This window comes from Salmo trutta, chromosome 36, assembly GCF_901001165.1.
Source record: "Salmo trutta chromosome 36, fSalTru1.1, whole genome shotgun sequence".
Taxonomy (NCBI): Eukaryota; Metazoa; Chordata; class Actinopteri; order Salmoniformes; family Salmonidae; genus Salmo; species Salmo trutta.
In genome coordinates this window covers 41,252,129-41,272,057 of record NC_042992.1, presented here as the reverse complement: position 1 = coordinate 41,272,057, position 19,929 = coordinate 41,252,129, and the positions used below count along the sequence as shown (strand labels likewise).

The 19,929-nt window shown below is 39.9% G+C and overlaps 1 protein-coding gene across 1 annotated transcript in view; it reads left to right on the top strand.

Annotated features, from left to right (window-relative positions):
• The first annotated feature begins 2,818 nt into the window (after positions 1-2,818).
• eppk1 (epiplakin 1) overlaps positions 2,819-19,929 on the top strand; it is a 33,151-nt gene continuing 16,040 nt past the window's right edge. The window contains 2 exon segments of the mRNA XM_029735941.1: positions 2,819-2,939; positions 13,580-19,927. Coding sequence (XP_029591801.1) covers positions 13,615-19,927 — 6,313 coding nt within the window. The 5' untranslated portion in view covers positions 2,819-2,939; positions 13,580-13,614.

The following is a 19,929-nucleotide window of genomic DNA, read 5'->3' as shown; positions in this document are numbered from 1 at the left end:
ATTAACTTATGTTAAATATCCCTATTTCAAGGAGCATGGCTTGAAATAAAACATTACAGTTTTATTATGTATTACTTATTTGGATGAATGGCATGATAAGCTAATGCAATAAAATGGTTTTGAATGTCAAAGTGTATGGTACATTCAAATGTTTGCATAAAGAGCGATAACCAATTTAATCAATTGCCACAATGAAGAGCCCATTCAATAAATTGTAACCTCCCTTTGGTAGCTGCTGGTTATATTTCACACAAAAGAGTGTGTTGTGGTTTCTATCAGACTAGTCCCAGAAGGCAAAACTATTTGAAATTATGTCATTACAAGTGGTCAAAATCTGTTTGTAGGGATGTTATTGCAACCAGTTGTTCATGCTGGTGTCTTGCAGATACTACGGCTGTTGAAAGACAACTTCAGATAGGTGGTTCCCATTGTTTCTTATCAGATGACAGATATAGTGGCCTGGCAGGTCTGGTGGTAATGCCACAGCCTCTGGCACACATCTAGGTTATCGGCATAAGTTTGAAATGAACCTACTGCCTTTTGACTCAGCCTCTACATCTTTTCCCACTGTCATCCTCTCTCTAGCTGTTCAGTAAATCAGGAAGCACCTTTACATTTAAAAAAAAAATCTAATCAAATCTAATTTTATTGGTCACATACACATATTTAGCAGATGATACTGTGGGTGAAGCTAAATGCTTGTGTTCCTAGCTCTAACAGTGCAGTGCAGTAGTATCTAACAATTCACAACAATACACACAGAATGGAATTAAGAAATATACAAATATTAGGATGAACAATGTCTGAATGGCATTGACTAAAATACTGTAGAGTACAGTATATTCAGGGCATTCGGATAGTGTTCAAACCCCTTTACTTTTTCCACATTTTGTTACGTTACAGCCTTATTCTAAAGTGTATTAAATTGATTTTCTTTCCCTCATCAATTTACACACAATACCCTATTATGACAAAGCAAAAACAGGTTCTTAGAAGTGTTTGCAAATGTATAAAAAAAAACAGAAATATCACATTTAAATAAGTATTCAGACCCTAAACTCAGTACTTTGTTAAAGCACCTTTGGCTGCGATTACAGCCTCGAGTCTTCTTGGGTCATACGCTACAAGCTTGGCACATCTGTAGTTGGAGAGGTTCTCTCATTCTTCTCTGCAGATCCACTCAAGCTCTGTCAGGTTGAATGGGGAGTGTTGCTGCACAGCTATTTTCAGGTCTCTCCAGAAATGTTTGACAAGGCTCTGGCTGGGCCACTCAAGAACATTAAGAGACTTGTCCCGAAGCTACTCCTGTCTTGTCTTGGCTGTGTACTTTGGGTCGTTGTCCTGTTGGAAGGTGAACCTTTGCCCCAGTCTGCGGTTCTGAGCACTCTGGAGCAGGATTTCATCAAGGATCTCTCTGTGCTTTGCTCCGTTCATCTTTGCCTTGATCCTGACCAGTCTCCCAGTCCTGACTCTGAAAAACATCAGTTGTGTACCTTTCCAAATTATGTCCAATCAATTGAAATTTCCACAGGTGGACTCCAATCAAGTTGTAGAAACATCTCAAGGATGATCAATAGAAACAGGATGCACCTGAGCTCAATTTCGAGTCATATAGCCAAGGGTCTGAATACTTATGTAAATAACGTATTTCAGTTTTTTATTTTTAATACATTTGCTAAAATTTCAAAAAAATTATGTATCACTTTGTCATTATGGGGTATTGTGTGTCGAATGATGAAGACTTTCTTTTATTTATTCAATTTTAGAATAAGGCTGTATTGTAACAAAATATGTAAAAAGGGAAGGGGTCTGAATATTTTCCGAATGCACTGTAGTTATGGTAGAAGACCAAACTTAACATTTTTACACCTAAAATATTCTATGAAAATTACATTGATGAGGGGAAAAAAACTATTTAATCTATTTTAGAATATAGCTGTACCATAACAAAATGTGGTAAAAGTCAAGGGGTCTGAATTCTTTCCGAATGCACTGTATATACATTACCATCTTCCAAATTACCTGGTTTAAATATTTTATTTAATGTTTTGCGCAAACCCATTGCTGTTTTGTATAAGCACATTGCTAACTTGTAGTATCAAGCCCGACATCCTGTGACCATCATCACTCAGTAATTTAATATCATTACATTTAATGTGTCTTAGCAATGAGTAATCTTTCACCATCAGTTTTTTTTGCACACATGTAACAGACAGACAGATGTTTCTAAAAGGAGTGTCTCTCTTTAGTGATGCAATTGATTGTGACTGTGAAAGTCCATGTCACGAAACCACCTTATCTGGTATACTCAGTTATGCACATTTGGGTGTTTGCCACTCGCTCCCACACAAAGACAATGCTTTACGCTTAGGGGTGGAGGCATTTCCGGCCACTACCTGGATCAGCAAACGTAATAACCCTTTGCTTACAGTTTATTTACAGTATGTACACTGTCAATATGTATATGCTTTTCAAATTAATAACAGAAAGGGCTTAAAGGGGGACCTTTGCGTGTTTGAAAATAATCGTCTGAGTTGGTTTAGCTAACTTGTAGAAGTATGTATGCATTTGTAAACTTTGTTCACATGCAACGCTCTTGAAAAGCAAATTACAGCAACTCATATATAAGGTCTGAATACATTTCACAATAAATTAGATGACATTGTGGTTCAATCAATCCAAAAAATCACAACTGATTGTTAGGCAATGCACAATGGGAACCAATCTGAGGAAATGAAGAGGAATTCCTGACATCTGGGCTCAGCAACAGTAGGATTTTTTTCCAGAGTAATGGGTGTGGCTTGTCATGTTGGACCTGTATATGAATAAGAGGAGTGTGGCTCCGATCCTGAGGAGTTAGCAGCACACAGTGATCCTCACGTCTGTCTCTACTCTTCTGCCTGACACACAGTGGAGCCTCGCATATCCAAGGAGGCTTAGTAAGTACAACTCTCATGAATCTACTGTTTTTTGCAGGCTGTCATCTATGCTGTAGTATTTGTGGGTTAGTGTGGTTTCAGAGAAAATAAGTCTAAATAAGCACATCTAACTGACTATGTAGTTGTAGTTGGGTAATATTTGATATGTATGCATATTATATATACACCTCACATGCGCTCCACAATAAGACTACACAATTAGCCTATTTAAATGTTTATCTCACTCCATAAATATGATACAAATATGCAAGCAAGCATTAGGCAATGAGTGGACTAGCAAGAATTTATCTGAGAATTGTCTATATCGCATTTAACGGCTTGTGAGGAGGATTCGACCAATGTAAATAAGACAGAATTCCTGAGAGGACCATAAAAGCCTTTGAAAAGAGTAATTCAGAGTTCACCCTGTACAGATACAAGTTACCACAGAGATCCATATAGATAGCATCAGAGTTATCCTCAGTGAACAAGTTTCAGATAGATACCAAACATGGACACTATAGCATTATTCTATCACGCATTCAATAGTCAGTCCTCTGGATACTGTAGAGAGAGTTACATTTTGGCCCCTCAGAGGGGGAAGGGCTGACTAGTCCTTGGGCGTTGTCCTTTGTGCTTTCCTTGTGTTCCTGGACCATTTGCCATGCATCTCCAGTTCACAGAAAGCACATAAATTAGGACTGAGCCTACATGGTTTTAATTCCTTTTTAATTATTAAGAGGTAATCGTTTTTCATTTGCTAGAGGCGATGTGTAAAGAAACAGTCAGCACTGCAAATCCTGCACTGCAAGGCAACTTCCTTGAAATAAAGTGGAAGAGCAAACATTCACAGACACACATCACCTTTGACCGCTCTATAGCAATATTCAAAGTGTGCTCAGCTATCTCAGGGCCTGAGGAGGCATTCAAGGTTTGGATCCGAACTTCTTGGTATGGAACACAGTAGATGGATTGGAGCCAGGGGGATTGTCACCTATAAAATGTTCTATTGGTTCAGAGACTCTGAGGTTATTACAGCATTGAGTTCTGTGAACGGATTGCTTTAAAAGAAGTGTAGGCTACAATCTGTACAATGTGTCAATGATTAAATCCCATTATATTTACCAAGGACAATAAAGTTTAATAGCAAGAGTGAAAACCTTTTTACACACTTTATTGACAAAAAAACATACATTTTAGTTTTTAATGTTGTATTATTGCAAAAAGAGAAGCTTACCTAAAACTAGAACCACAAAGTGTGTAATTTGGTGATAAATGGAAATGGAAATGGAATTGTTTTGTTGGATTTATAGAGTGAAACCAGAATCGTGTTTATTAGCTCACTGAATAAAATAAAAAAAAATGTAAAATGAAAATGAGCATTTCTTATTGGACAAGTCCAGGAAGTCCTCTCGTGTTTCAATCCACTTTCTTCTGTTTTGTGCCTAATGAACACAACCTAGGCCATTGTTTAACTGTCAAAACATTAAGAACAATGGTGGGGCGGAATAGTGTTGGTTTTACATGATGGAAGCGTTAATTTAGTTTACAAGGCCTAGTCACTTTTGCAGCAGAGCACTGAATGCTTTCAAAACATCATCCTCACCTTCCTGATATCTAAATGTGCAGTTCTGTGCCAAGTAATAAACAAATTGTGCACAACATCAGGGGAAATTGCATCACACAGGATATTCCTAAAGCATAAACATGAATGACATGGCAAGTAAAGTGTGACTGAATCGTTCTGTGCAAACATTTTAATTACACCTACTCATGGAACCATCCTTTGTGACATTATTACGAGTCTAGACTAGTACTGTACAAGTGACCAACCAAAACCCAGGACATTCACAATTGTATACTTCCTTCTGTGTGCTACTAGGATGATTTCAAAACAGGACAGTGAAGGAAATGACATAGCAATGCTTTAGATTTCCAATAGCCTTTTATCAAATTCCCTCACAGGAAATAACCCGCACCTTGAGTATCACAAATAGAAATGATGTGTATTACAGAAACTACAAATATGCTAAGCAGTGTATTGATTACTCTAAACTAAACATTAACTTATGTTAAATATCCCTATTTCAAGGAGAATGGCTTGAAATAAAACATTACAGCTTTATTATGTATTACTTATTTGGCTTACTGACATGATAAGCTAATGCAATAAAATGGTTTATTCAATTGTTTGCATGAAGAGCGATAACCAATTTAAACAATTGCTGCAATGAAGAGCCCATTCAATAACATGTAACCTCACTTTGGTAGCTACTGGTTATATTTCACACATAAGAGTGTGTTGTGGTTTCTGTCAGACTAGTTCCAGCAGGCAAAGCTATACTCGAAATGATGTCATTACAAATGGTCAATCTGTTTGCAATGTTGTTATTGCAACCAGTTTTTGCAACCAGGTATTTCTCATTGTTACTTATCAAATAACAGATGTAGTGGCCTAGCTGATCTGGTGGTAATGACACAGCCTCTGGCACACATCTAGGGTGTCGGCATAGCTTCGAAACGAACCTACTGCCTTTGATTCAGGCTCTCTGTATCTTTCCTCACTGTCATCAAATCTCTAGCTGTTCAATAAATCAGGAAATATCTTTAAAATATAAAAAAATCTTATTTTATTGGTCACATACACGTATTTAGCAGATATTTTTGCGGGTGTAGCGAAATACTTGTGTTCCTAGCTCTAACACTGCAGTAGTATCTAACAATTCACAACAGTACACACACATCTAAAAGGAAAATAATGGAGTTAAGAAAAATATAAATATTAGAACGAGCAATGTCTGAGTGGCAATGACTAAAATACAATACGAATGTAAAACAGTGTTTTATGCCTTCAAGAGTACAATTTTAGTCCAATCATTAGAATTCAACAACACTCACTACATAGTGAAAGTGTTCAGTGTTCGGAAAGTGTTCAGACCCCTTTACTTTTTCCACATTTTTAACTTTACAGCCTTATTCTAAAATGTATTAAATTGTTTTTTTTCCCTCATCAACTTTTACACAATACCCTATAATGACAAAGCAAAAATAGGTTCTTAGAAAATGTTTGCAAGTGTATAAACCCCCCCCCCCCCCCAGAAATATTTAAATAAGTATTCAGACCCTTTACTCAGTACTTTGTTAAAGCACCTTTGGCTTCTTGGGTGATACGCTAGAAGCTTGGCACATTTGTATTTGGAGAGGTTCTCTCATTCTTCTCTGCAGATCCACTCAAGCTGTCAGGTTGAATGGGGAGTGTTGCTGCACAGCTATTTTCAGGTCTCTCCAGAGATGTTCTACCGGGCTCTGACTGGGCCACTCAAGAACATTCAGAGTCTTGTCCTGAAGACACTCCTGTCTTGTCTTGTCTGTGTACCTAGTGTTGTTGTCCTGTTGGAAGGTGAATCTTCGCCCCAGTTTGAGGTCCTGAGCACTCTGGAGCAGGTTCTCATCAAGGATCTCTCTGTAATTTGCTCCGTTCATCTTTGCCTCGATCATGACCAGTCTCCCAGTCCCTGCCTCTGAAAAACATCCACACAGCATGATGCTGCCACCACCATGCTTCACCGTAGGGATGATGCCAGGTTTCCTCCAAACTTAACCCTTGGCATTCAGGCCAAAGAGTTGAATCTTGGTTTCATCAGACAAGAAAATCTTTTTGCTCATGGTCTGAGGTTCTGTAGGTGCCTTTTGTCAAACCCCAAGTGGACTGTCATGTGCCTTTTACTGAGGAGTGGCTTCCGTCTTTTTATTTAATCCATTTCAGGATAAGTCTGTAACATATGAAATTAGTAAAACAGTACGTAAACATTATTCAATTGACTAATGTTCCATGTAAAGTGACCAGTGATTCCATGCCTATGTACATAGGGCAGCAGCCTCTAAGTTGCAGGGTTGAGTAACCGGGTGGTAGCTGGCTAGTGATGGCTATTTAACAGTCTGATGGCCTTGAGATAGAAGCTGTATTTCAGTCTCAACTTTGATGCACCTGTACTGACCTCGCTTTCTGGATGATAGCGGCCGTGGCTCGGGTGGTTGATGTCCTTGATCATTTGTTGGCCCTCCTGTGACATCAGGTGCTGTAGGTGTCCTGGAGGGAAGGCAGTTTGCCCCCCCCATGACGCATTGGGCAGACCGCACTACCCTATGGAGAGCCCTGCTGTTGCTGGCAATGCAGTTGTTGGAGCAGTCGATGATACAGCCCGACAGGATGCTTTCAATTGTACATCTGTAAAAGTTTGTGAGGGTCTTACATACTGACCAGACCATTGACTTTGCCCCCCCACACCAGACGCGATCAGGTTGAAATATAAAAACAAACCAATATTATATTCATTTGGGGACAGGTCGAAAAGCATTAAACATTTATTGCAATTTAGCTAGCTAGCTTGCTGTTGCTAGCTAATTTGTCCTGGGATATAAAAATTGGGATGTTATTTTACATCATATTGAAAATTAGCTCCCTGGATGCAATTCCTATGGCTTCCACAGGGTGTCAGCAGTCTATGTTCAAGGTTTCAGGCTTGTAATTTCAAAAAACAAATAAGAAATATCAGTTTTAGTACAGGGACACAGTCTTGGATATTTGTGTTTGTGCGCGCCATGAAGACAGGACTTTATATTGCCATCGGCCATATAAAGTCCAAAGAAGAAGAAGAAGAAGTCTGAAGAAGGAGTGAATACTAGAAAGCATAGGAGCATAGGACCTTGTGAATTTCATGTAAAATAACATCCCAATTTTTTTTTTTTTTACCACCTGCTAAAATCGGTTTCCTATTGAACATACTTCTTTCCATAAGAAATATTATAGTTTGATTACATTTTAGGGTATCTGAGGAGTAAATAGAAATGTATTTGACTTGTTGAAACTAAGTTTAGGGGTAGATTTTCCTTTCTCTGCATGTTGAACGATTGGATTACTCAAACCGATGCCGCAACTAAACAAACTTTTTGGGATATAAAGAAAGATTTTTTTCGAACAAAATGACACTACATGTTATAGCTGGGACCCTTTGGATGACAAATCAGAGGAAGATTTTCAAAAAGTAAGTGAATATTTAATCGTTATTTGGGAATGTATGTGCCGGTGGAAAATTATTTTGATGTGGGGCGCCGTCCTCATACAATCCAATGGCATGTTTTTGCTGTCATAGCAACTGTAAATCGGACAGTGCAGTTAGATTAACAAGATGTTAAGCTTTCAGCCGATATAAGACACTTATATGTACCTAAATGTTTAATATCCATAATTCTGATTCTGATTATTTATTGAATTGCGCGCCCTCCAGTTTCACCGGAAGTTGTCCCGCTAGCGGGACGCCTATCCTTAAGAAGCTTTAGGGGCCAAGACAAATTTATTCAGTTTTCTGAGTTTGAAGAGTCGCTGTTGCGCCTTCTTCACCACACAGACTGTGTGGGTGGACCATTTCAGATTGTCAGTGATGTGTGCTTTCCTAAACCTCTGCTAAAAACTGCTTCACATTCACAGAAAAAAAACTGTTGCTCCACATTCACTACCTTGACCTACCAATTGTTTTTTTAGTATTGAAACCAAACCATATAGATTAGAATGAAAAGTATTTGAATACACATGAAAAGGTGAATGTATGAAGCAAACATAATTTCAAATAGACTACATGTTATTTTAAACAGCATATAAACACTCTAAATAGGTCAGGAGCCAGACAGAGAGCCTAAGAAGGAACAAAAATTAATTATTTAGGCTATATTATTTCAATTATTTCAGGGGATTTATGAGTGCGACACAACAGGCTAGACATAAAGCCCTCAGTGTTTTAACATCTACTTGTATTAAATCATTATATTCTATAAATTGTACATATAGGCAGTGACTTATTTAGAATTAAATACAAATTAAACAAACTCATTAGTGCCTTTGATTTCATTTTTAGAAATATGAGTTTGGCCAGTCTGTTTCTTCAGGCTCATGCGATGGATCCTGGAGAGCCGGCCAGCAGCGGAGAATATATCCTCTTCACACTTGCAAAACCACTGGGGATGCTAAACACCCTTTTGCCCACTCTTACCAGGCTAGCCAGAGATGCAGAGTTGTTTTGTTTTTTTATTTCATTATAGGTAGTTCTAAAGGTTTTTAGGCAAAATAACCCAATCAAAACGGAAAGGTCCTTGAATGCCAGGCCTATTGGGGAAAAATCAGTTATGGCCTATTGTACAGATAATAGAACTAAAATGAACAAAACGTTTAAGACATCTGATTTTTTTGTTTATAAATACTTAGCTATAATGATACACTTAGTTATCTACCCACCTCATTCCTTTCTTTTAGCATGTGTACGTAGCATGCTTTTGGGATATGTGTCTTTTATGATTGTTTAGTTGTGGACACTAAATCACCACAATTCCTCTCTTCCTCTTTGTCCTTGATTTAGCACCTGTGTGTTTTATCAGTTTCTTTATGAAAATATTTAGCGAACTCCATTAAAACCTCTTATGGCTAGGGGGCAGTATTTTCACGGCTGGATAAAAAACGTACCCGATTTAATCTGATTATTAGTCCTGCCCAGAAACTAGAATATGCCTATAATTATTAGCGTTGGAGAGAAAACACTCCAAAGTTTCTAAAACTGTTTGAATGGTGTCTGTGAGTATAACAGAACTCCTATGGCAGGCAAAAACCTGAGAAGGTTCTGTTCAGGAAGTACCCTGTCTGACCATTTATTTGCTTTCTTTGACATCTCTTCCAAAAACTAAGGATCTCTGCTGTTACGTGACAATACCCACGTCTCCAATGGGCTCTCAGAGCCCGGGAAAAACAGGAATGACGTAATTCAAAGCCCTGGCTGAAACAAAGGAGAGCAAAAGCTAAGTGGTCTCTCAGTGGGGAAATGCTTACGCTCGCGACCCGCCCCGCCCCCGGCTTTCGGTTTTTCCCTCAGTTTACAGGCAGGCAGATTCCCGGTCGGAATATTATCGCTTTTCTACGAGATAAATTGCATAAAAATTGGTTTTAAACAGCGGTTGACATGCTTTGAAGTACGGTAATGTAATATTTAGACATTTTTTGTCACTTTCTGCGCCATGCTCGTGACCGTGATATACCATTGGGATAGTGTCTAGAACGCATGAACAAAACGTCGTTGATGGACCATAACGATGGATTATTTGGGACCAAACCTACATTTGTTATTGAAGTAGAAGTCCTGGGAGTGCATTCTGACGAAGAACAGGAAAGGTAATAACATTTTTCTTATAGGAAATGTGATTTTGGTGAAGGCTAAACTGGTTGGGTGTCTAAATAGCTAGCCCTGTGATGCCGGGCTATGTACTTAGAATATTGCAAAATGTGCTTCATCCGAAAAGCTATTTTAAAATCGGACATATCGAGTGCATAGAGGAGTTCTGTATCTATAATTCTTAAAATAATTGTTATGCTTTTTGTGAACGTTTATCGTGAGTAATTTAGTAAATTCACCGGAAGTGTTCGGTGGGAATGCTAGTTCTGAACGTCACATGCTAATGTAAAAAGCTGGTTTTTGATATAAATATGAACTTGATTGAACAGACATGCATGTATTGTATAACATAATGTCCTAGGTGTGTCATCTGATGAAGATCATAAAAGGTTAGTGCTGCATTTAGCTGTGGTTTTGTTTTTTGTGACATTATATGCTAGCTTGAAAAATGGGTGTCTTATTATTTCTGGCTGGGTACTCTGCTGACATAATCTAATGTTTTGCTTTCCCTGTAAAGCCTTTTTGAAATCGGACAGTGTGGTTAGATAAAGGAGAGTCTTGTCTTTAAATAGCTGTAAAATTAGAGGAGTTTGTATTTCGCGCCCCGCCCATCATTGGATATTGGAGCAGACGTTCCGCTAGCGGAACATCTAGATGTAAGAGGTTATTAAAGTACCTAAAGCAAGGGGCTATAGCAGCACACAAGTAGACTACAAATGCATGCTCGGGCGGGCATGCCCTGAGCTCGTGAAATGAGGGTTACTGGAGCGAAATTGCAACTCTCCAGTCAAATTGGGCAAGTTCTGCTCGTCGCTTGTCGCTCCGCTCCAGCTCCACCCCGCTCATATACTCCGATTCTGACACAGAATGGAAGTACAAGGAAAACAGGATTTTAGATATGGAGAAGAGTATGCATGTGATGATGATGTAAGCTGTGATGGAGTGCTAAACTTGACGAGTAAACTTACCCATTGTGTCCTCATGTTACAGAGCCTACTACACAACAGTTGCTTAATCATGCAAGACACAGCTTTGGTAAATATTTTGTCTTGATAGCTAATATTTGTAGATAATAATTTATAGTCTAATGCATTCCTGAAAATAGCATGGAGACCACGTTTTGAATATTTTAAATGTTTATCCACAACCTGCATGAAAAACAATATGATCACACCCTCTCTACTCCCACAGGCTGTAGTGATGTTATCCGGCACACAATCTAGCTACCCCTCTAGAGATAAATAGACCTCTGGCAGTATGTCAAGGGTGTGTCCGAAATGGATTCCTAATCCCTGTCCTTCAAACTCAACTCTGGACCTCGAAACCAGTTTCCCTGCATTTTTTTCATTGTTCCGCTCTAATCAGGGACTGATTTAGACCTGTGACACCAGGTGTGTGCAATTCATTATCAGGTAGAACAGAAAACCAGCAGGCTCCGGACCTTGTAAAGTAAGAGTTGAATACCCCTGCCCTATATAGTGCACAAAAAATGTGTGCACTACATAGGGAATAGGGTGCCATTTGGGATGAAGCCCAAATACCTTTGCTTTCTATCTTTTTTGCTTACTTACGACTTAGAACATGTCTGACAAGTCTTTGCTTGATGTTGAGATCCTGTAACCACATTATGTCTTCCCAACAATGAGACAGTAATGTCAAGATTTTGATCAGATCGATGGTAAATACTGGTAACCAACACTGTTTTGTACACATTTTGCGTAACTGTGGCATACAAATGAGGCTGCAATGAAAACTAATAGGACTGCAGCGACTGTGTTGGCATCAAAATCCGGAATGTAAATTACGTTTCTATTTATGCGTTGATTGACATGGTAATGCACCAATAGTATTTGAGAAAATATGAAAAAACTGACCCTTTTGACGCAGTACGTTGCATTGTGACGTGTCATGACGTAACTCATGGCACGCATTTTGCAACTCATTGTGTGTCGTACAGCCTCTTTCCACTAGGGGTAGCACTTCTCTCGCAGATAAAAAACAAGAAATTATCAATGGTGAGTGTAATAATGAATGTAAAGTTAATTACTCGTGGGTTCATCAACAGTTAATTCAATCAATAGTGCATTTTTTTGCGTCATCACTGCGAGCCATCATGACTTTCAAAAAATGTGACCGCCGCAGTTTACGTGTGAAGATAACTTTAGCGCCGCCCTAAAAACCCTATTCAAATTCAACACAAACCTTCAAATTCTGTTGGTACGTAACGAGACATTATATAAAGTCTTTATAGTGTTTTATTTACATTTTTATAGGTGATTTTTAAAAAGATCCAGCGGAGCTCCACTGCTTTCTTCAATCATGCAGAGAAGGACTGCATGAAGGTCTCGTCATTGATTTTGATGGAAAGGGGAGAAATTGTGCTTTACAATGGTATTAATATTAAATGTTTTGGGCGCTAAAATAAGGACAAGTGTACGAAACACTGCAATGTACGTGAGTTTGCTAGCTACCGTTAGTGTGCTCCCCCCAAAACGTTTGATCTTATGTTTTGATGACAATGGGGCCTAGTGAATGCACCATATTTCTGCTCAACTTTTTAAGAATTATGTCACTGTAGATGAAATGTATGTTTTTTAGTCAAGCTGTGTGCTTTTCTGGCTCATTTACCCATTGTTGTCTTATGTCTTAACATGCACCAGTGCATTTACTGATAACATTCAACAAAATAAAAACAAATCTAGTGTAATTAAGAATTATATGTTCACGATCAATGTGTTAATTCTCTCAAAAATATGTTTTTGATCTTTGTATAAAAAAAAGCATATTGAGTTACAATAACGTGTCAGGTTACATTTAAGTGCTCTTAGGTTTTATAGTTCCCCATATTTCCATTTTAAGTCTACACCTTTCCAACAGTTGCTTTAGCATGCCTAAACAAATAAAGACATTTCACAATGTTACAATGACTGTAGTTGTGATCCATTTCATTTCTAGTTATTGCAGGAAATGAACTAAAATCATATTACATCTTAAAATCCACAATCAACCAGACAATTGTTTTCAGTTCATTAATGAAATGACATTAAATTGAACTGATTTAAAATTGTATTTATTTATACCTGCAAACAACTGCAACATCAGGCATGTGAGCCCAGGCAAGATCTTTTTGAAAGTTAATGCCATGAAACTGATATGAAATAATACAGCATAAGCAAACAAATAAATTGAAGCCATTCTTCAGAGTAAATCATTGATTAAACATAAAACAAAAAACTATTACGAAAGACATCTAAGTGAAAATGAACCTTTGCAACCTGATATTGTAAAACAAAAGGAAAACCTGCTCTTGACAGTATCACTTTGTTTAAGATTATGTGTTTGCTGTTTGGCCTTATCATCAAATTATTCCCATTCACCTGCAACAAGCAAACTGAAATGTGCAAGTGCTTTTCCTATTTAAAGTTGTTTTTCTGTATCTTTACACAGATTTGAAAGTCAAGATTGAGTCGATCACTAAAGATATGGAAGGGAATGAAAATGGCCAGGCACAAGGCACCGGTGCAGTAGCTGGAGTCTTCCTGGAGAAGACAAAGCAGAAGATAACAATATATCAGGCCATGAAGAAACGTCTACTGAAGCCTGGCACAGCATTGGCCCTGTTGGAGGCCCAGGCTGCCACTGAGGGAATCATAGACCTTATCAACAACCGGAAACTTCCAGTAGAAGAAGCTGTCAAGGAAGGAATAATTGGACCTGAGATGAGAGAAAAACTCCTTGTTGCTGAGAGAGCCATTGATGGTTACATAGATCCTTATACAAATGAAAAAATGTCTGTATTCCAAGCCATACAAAAGGATGTGATTCCAAAAAATTATGGATCCCGGTTGCTTGAGGCACAGATATCCACAAAAGGCCTATTTGACCCTGTTGAAAAACAACATGTTTCAGTGTACTTAGCGATTGAGAAGGGACACTATGAAAAAGGTTTACTCTCTGACCAGATGGAAGACCTCAAAGTTTTCTATGATCCAAACTCACAAGAAAATCTTAACTACTCACATTTGATAGAGAAATGCATAGTGGATCCTGACACTGGCTTACTGCTACTACCAGTTTGCATCACCTTCAAAGGCCTGCGAAGGGGGGTGTCCTCCACTGAGCTCCTGGCGGCAAACATCATTAACAAAGAGACCTATGAAGACTTGCAGAAAGGCAAAACAACCACTCAGGATGTGATGCTCATGGAGACTGTGAAAGAGTACCTGGAAGGTAAAGGAGGTATCTCTGGTGTAGCTATGCTCTCGTCCAATCAGAGAATGAGTATCTATCAAGCCATGAAGCAGGGTATTCTTATGCCTGGAACAGCACTAGTTCTTCTTGAGGCACAGGCTGCCACTGGATTCATGATTGACCCTGTTCAGAACAAAAAATTCAGCGTGGACGAGGCTATTAAAAACAAAGTTGTGGGTCCTGACTACCATGCTAAACTGCTCTCGGCTGAGCGGGCAGTCACAGGATACAAAGACCCCTACACAAGTGAAACAATATCCCTGTTTCAGGCACTGTCAAAGGACCTAATCGTGAAGGAGCATGGGATTCGCTTACTGGAAGCTCAAATCGCCACAGGAGGAATAATTGACCCCATCAACAGTCACAGACTTCCTGTGGATGTGGCCTACAAGCGAGGTTTCTTTGATGAAGACATGAATGCAATACTTGCAGACTCAGGAGATGACACCAAAGGATTCTTTGATCCAAACACAAAGGAAAATCTGACATACCTTCAGCTGATGGAACGATGTGTCATCGACCCAGCCACTGGACTCTGCCTGCTTCCTCTTATGGAACAGTCAGGTGGTCAGAATCATAATTTCATCGACTATCAAACCAAACTTAACTTCAAAGAAGAGAGAGTGAGGGTGACTTGTGGGAAGTACATGGGAATGATTGTATCCCTTTGGGAATTGCTGATGTCAGAATACTTCAACGAACATCAGAGGCAAGACATCATTCGGCAACACACACAGGGACACCTTACAATGAAGATGATGATCAGAAAAATTATGGAGGTTATAGAGCAATCAGTGAAAACAACCAACGTCGTCTTTGAAGGAATCCGGGAGACTGTCACAGCAAAGCAGCTGGTAGAGGCAGATATCATTAGCGAGAATGTCCTGGAGGAACTCAACAAGGGGAAGAAGACAGTGAAGGAGGTCACAGAGGATGAAACTGTTCAAATGTACTTACAAGGGAAAGACAGCATTGCAGGTGTTTTGCTTCCTGATTCTCAGATCATGACAATCTACCAGGCCAGACAAAAGGGAAAGCTAATGCCAGGAACTGCACTGATTCTACTGGAAGCTCAAGCAGCAACGGGCTTCATCATTGACCCTATTGCCAATAGAAAGTTTTCAGTGGATGAGGCAGTGAAGGCAAACATAGTGGGACCTGACCTTCATGGAAAGCTGCGTTCAGCAGAGAAAGCAGTGACTGGTTACAAAGATCCATACACTGGCAAAACCATCTCTCTGTTCCAAGCCATGCAGAAAGACCTCATCTTACAAGACCACGGAATTCGTCTGCTGGAGGCACAGATTGCCACTGGAGGAATCATTGACCCTCTTAACAGCCATCGTATTCCTGTCCATGTAGCCTACAAGAGGGGATATTTCAATGAGGAAATGAATCAGATTCTTGATGATCCAAGTGATGACACTAAGGGCTTCTTTGACCCCAACACTCATGAAAACCTCACATACCTGAAGCTCATGGCTAGGTGTGTCACTGATCCAAGCACAGGCCTTTGTCTTCTGCCCCTCAAAGGCAAAAGCAACAGAGTCAACATACAAGATCACATAAAGGAGACATTCCAAGCTACAAATGTCACTGTTAAGTATGGCAGGTTCAGCTGCAAGCATGTAACACTCTGGGATCTCATCAACTCTGAATATCTGTGTGAGGACAAAAGGCAGGAGTTATTCAAACTGTACAAGTCAAGGATGATCACAATCAAGGAAATCATTGTAATTATCCTGGAAATCATTGAAAGCAAGGAGATAAAGTGGCAAGCTGGTCTTAACTTTGAGGGTCTGAGGGGGAATGTTTCTGTTGTGGACCTTTTGAGGTTGGAAATTGTGGACGAAAAGACATACAAAAGTCTGATTGAAGGGAAACTGACCAACAAGGATATAATGAAGATAGACACGGTTAGAACCTATCTGAGAGGAAACAGCTGTGTAGCCGGGGTGATACTCCAACCCTCCAGTCAAAAACTGAGCATCTATGAGGCCAAGAAAAAGGGCATCCTGACTCCTGGTACTGCGCTATCTCTTCTGGAAGCACAAGCTGCCACGGGCTTTATCATTGACCCTCTTCATAACCAGAAACTGACTGTGGACCATGCTCTGAAAGAGAAGATAATTGGCCCAGAACTGTACGAAAAGCTCTTATCAGCAGAGAAGGCAGTAACTGGCTACACAGACCCCTACACTGATAAAAAGATCTCACTCTTCCAAGCCATGAAGAAAGATCTGATCCTGCAGCAGCATGGCATTCGTTTACTTGAAGCCCAGGTTGCAACAGGTGGCATCATTGACCCATTGAAGTGTCTTCATTTGCCCCTTGAAGTTGCTTACAGAAAGGGATACTTTGATGAAGAGCTTAATCAAATCCTGACAGATCCCAGTGATGACACCAAGGGATTTTTTGACCCAAGGACACAAGCAAACTTGACCTACATGGAAATGCTGGAGCAGTGCATAAAGGACCCAGAGACGGGTCTGTTTCTTCTGCCACTGATGGACAAAACTAAAACACAGGATGAAACTGAAAAAATGTACTCAGACACTGAGATTAAACAGGAGTTTGAAAAGACAACTGTTAGTATATCAGTAGGGCGTTATTCAGGAAAGACGGTCTCGCTTTGGTATTTGATTAACTCTGGATACTTTACTGATGATCAGAGACTCCAGTTCCTTGACAAATACAGAACAAAGAAGATAACCATACAAGTAATAATCACTTTGGTCATTTCCACCATTACAAAACTGGAAGAGAACGAAACTCTGAAAACAACAATAGGTTTGAGAAAGCCAGTCTCTGCAAAACAACTATTGAAATCAAGCATAATTGATGCCAATACCTTCAAGAGTTTGGAGGAAGGAAAAGTAACTATTGAACAAGTGACCAAACTGGAATCTGTAAAGCAATACCTAAGGGGTACAGGAAGTGTTGCTGGCGTCCAGATTCTTCCATCCAAAAAAGTTATGAGCATTTATGAGGCAAAGACGCAAGGTTTGCTAACACCTGGTACTGCACTGAAACTGCTTGAGGCTCAGGCTGCAACAGGGTTTGTCATCGATCCAATCAAGAACAAATATCTATCTGTTGATGAGGCCGCAAGAGAACGACTAATTGGACTAGAAATACATGAAAAACTACTCTCAGCTGAACGAGCAGTCACTGGATATGTAGATCCATACACAGATGAAACAATATCTTTATTTGAAGCCATGAAAAAAGATCTGATCGAGAAAGGCCATGGGATACATCTGCTAGAAGCACAAATTGCAACAGGGGGAATAATTGACCCAGTCAACAGCTACAGGATACCGTCTCATGTCGCCAAAAAAAATGGCTACCTTGATGAAGAAACAAGTGATGTAATTTCTAATCCAAATGATGACACAAAAGGATTTTTTGACCCCAGCACCAAGGAAAACCTAACATACCTTCAGCTAAGAGAGAGGTGTGAAGAGGATTCTCAGACAGGGCTTTTACTCCTACCATTACATGTAGAAGCTGAAGGTGACTTTCACACAGATGAACAAACAGAGCAGGAATTCAAAGACAAAATTGTGGTCATCAATGCAGGTAAATTTGAAGACAAACAAGTGTCACTGTGGGATGTGTTAATCTCTGAATACATTTCAAAACTGAAGAGAGAGCAGCTCTTGAAACAGTACAAGACAAGATCACTGACAATGAAAGAGATAATAGAAATAGTTATCACAATAATACAGGAAGTGACATCAAAACAAATAAAGTTCAAAGGACTGAGGAAGCAGGTATCAGCAAGTGAGCTTTATGAGTCACAAATCATCTCAAAGGAACTATTCACTCAGATTATCCATGGAGAAGTTACTGAAGAGACTGTAGGGGAAATGGAATCTATTCAAAAGTACCTTGGGGCAACAAATTGCATTGCAGGAGTAAGAATTGAATCCACTAAAAAGATAATGAGCATCTACGAGGCCAAATCCAAAGGTCTTCTAACTCCTGGAACCTCTCTGGTTCTGCTGGAGGCTCAAGCTGCCACTGGATTTGTCATTGACCCAGTGAAGAACAAGAAGCTCTCTGTAGAAGAGGCAGCCGCTCAAGGTGTGGTTGGGAACGAGTGGAAGAACAAACTGCTTTCAGCAGAGAGGGCAGTCACTGGATACAAAGATCCCTACACAGGAAACACTATTTCCTTGTTCCAGGCCTTGAAAAAGGATCTAATTGTCAAGGACCATGGAATTCGCCTTCTTGAGGCACAGATTGCAACTGGTGGAATCATCGATCCAGTGTACAGTCATAGAGTGCCAGTAGAGGTGGCGTACCAGAGAGGATACTTTGATGAGGAAATGAACCAGATCCTCGATGACCCTGACGATGACACCAAGGGCTTTTTTGACCCCAACACACAAGAGAACCTCACCTACCTGCAGCTTGTGGAGAGGTGTGTGACAGACCCAGATACTGGCCTTAGCTTACTCGTAATTGTCAAAAAAGGAGAGTTTTACTTCTTCATTGATGAGCAAACCAAGAACATTCTGAAGGCTATGACAACAACTAAGGCCGGAGGCAAATTTCAAGGACAGAAAGTGTCTCTATGGGATCTCCTCTACTCAAAATACATCACAGAGGAGAGAAGGAGAGAGCTTGTGCAGCAGTATAAATCTGGAGCAATCACTATTGAACGCTTCATGGAGATTGTACTAGCAATGATTCAACAAAAGACTACCACCACAATAACCACAACATCTTCAGTGACAACATGCACACCACCACCTGAGACAAAGTCAGAGAAAACAACCATTACCACAACAACCACAGAGACAAGCTTCCATGGTATCAGGAAGAATGTCACCGCTGGTGAGCTGCTTGCATCAAAAATCATTGACAAGAAACTCTATGAAGACCTCAATACAGGAAAAGTCACAGTGACCCAAGTGAGTGAAATGGACTCAGTACACAAGTACTTGGAGGGAACTAATAGCATTGCAGGTGTATATGTTCAGTCCACCAAACAGACCATGAGCATCTACGAGGCCAAATCCAAAGGTCTTCTAACTCCTGGAACCTCTCTGGTTCTGCTGGAGGCTCAAGCTGCCACTGGATTTGTCATTGACCCAGTGAAGAACAAGAAGCTCTCTGTAGAAGAGGCAGCCGCTCAAGGTGTGGTTGGGAACGAGTGGAAGAACAAACTGCTTTCAGCAGAGAGGGCAGTCACTGGATACAAAGATCCCTACACAGGAAACACTATTTCCTTGTTCCAGGCCTTGAAAAAGGATCTAATTGTCAAGGACCATGGAATTCGCCTTCTTGAGGCACAGATTGCAACTGGTGGAATCATCGATCCAGTGTACAGTCATAGAGTGCCAGTAGAGGTGGCGTACCAGAGAGGATACTTTGATGAGGAAATGAACCAGATCCTCGATGACCCTGACGATGACACCAAGGGCTTTTTTGACCCCAACACACAAGAGAACCTCACCTACCTGCAGCTTGTGGAGAGGTGTGTGACAGACCCAGATACTGGCCTTAGCTTACTCGTAATTGTCAAAAAGGAGAGT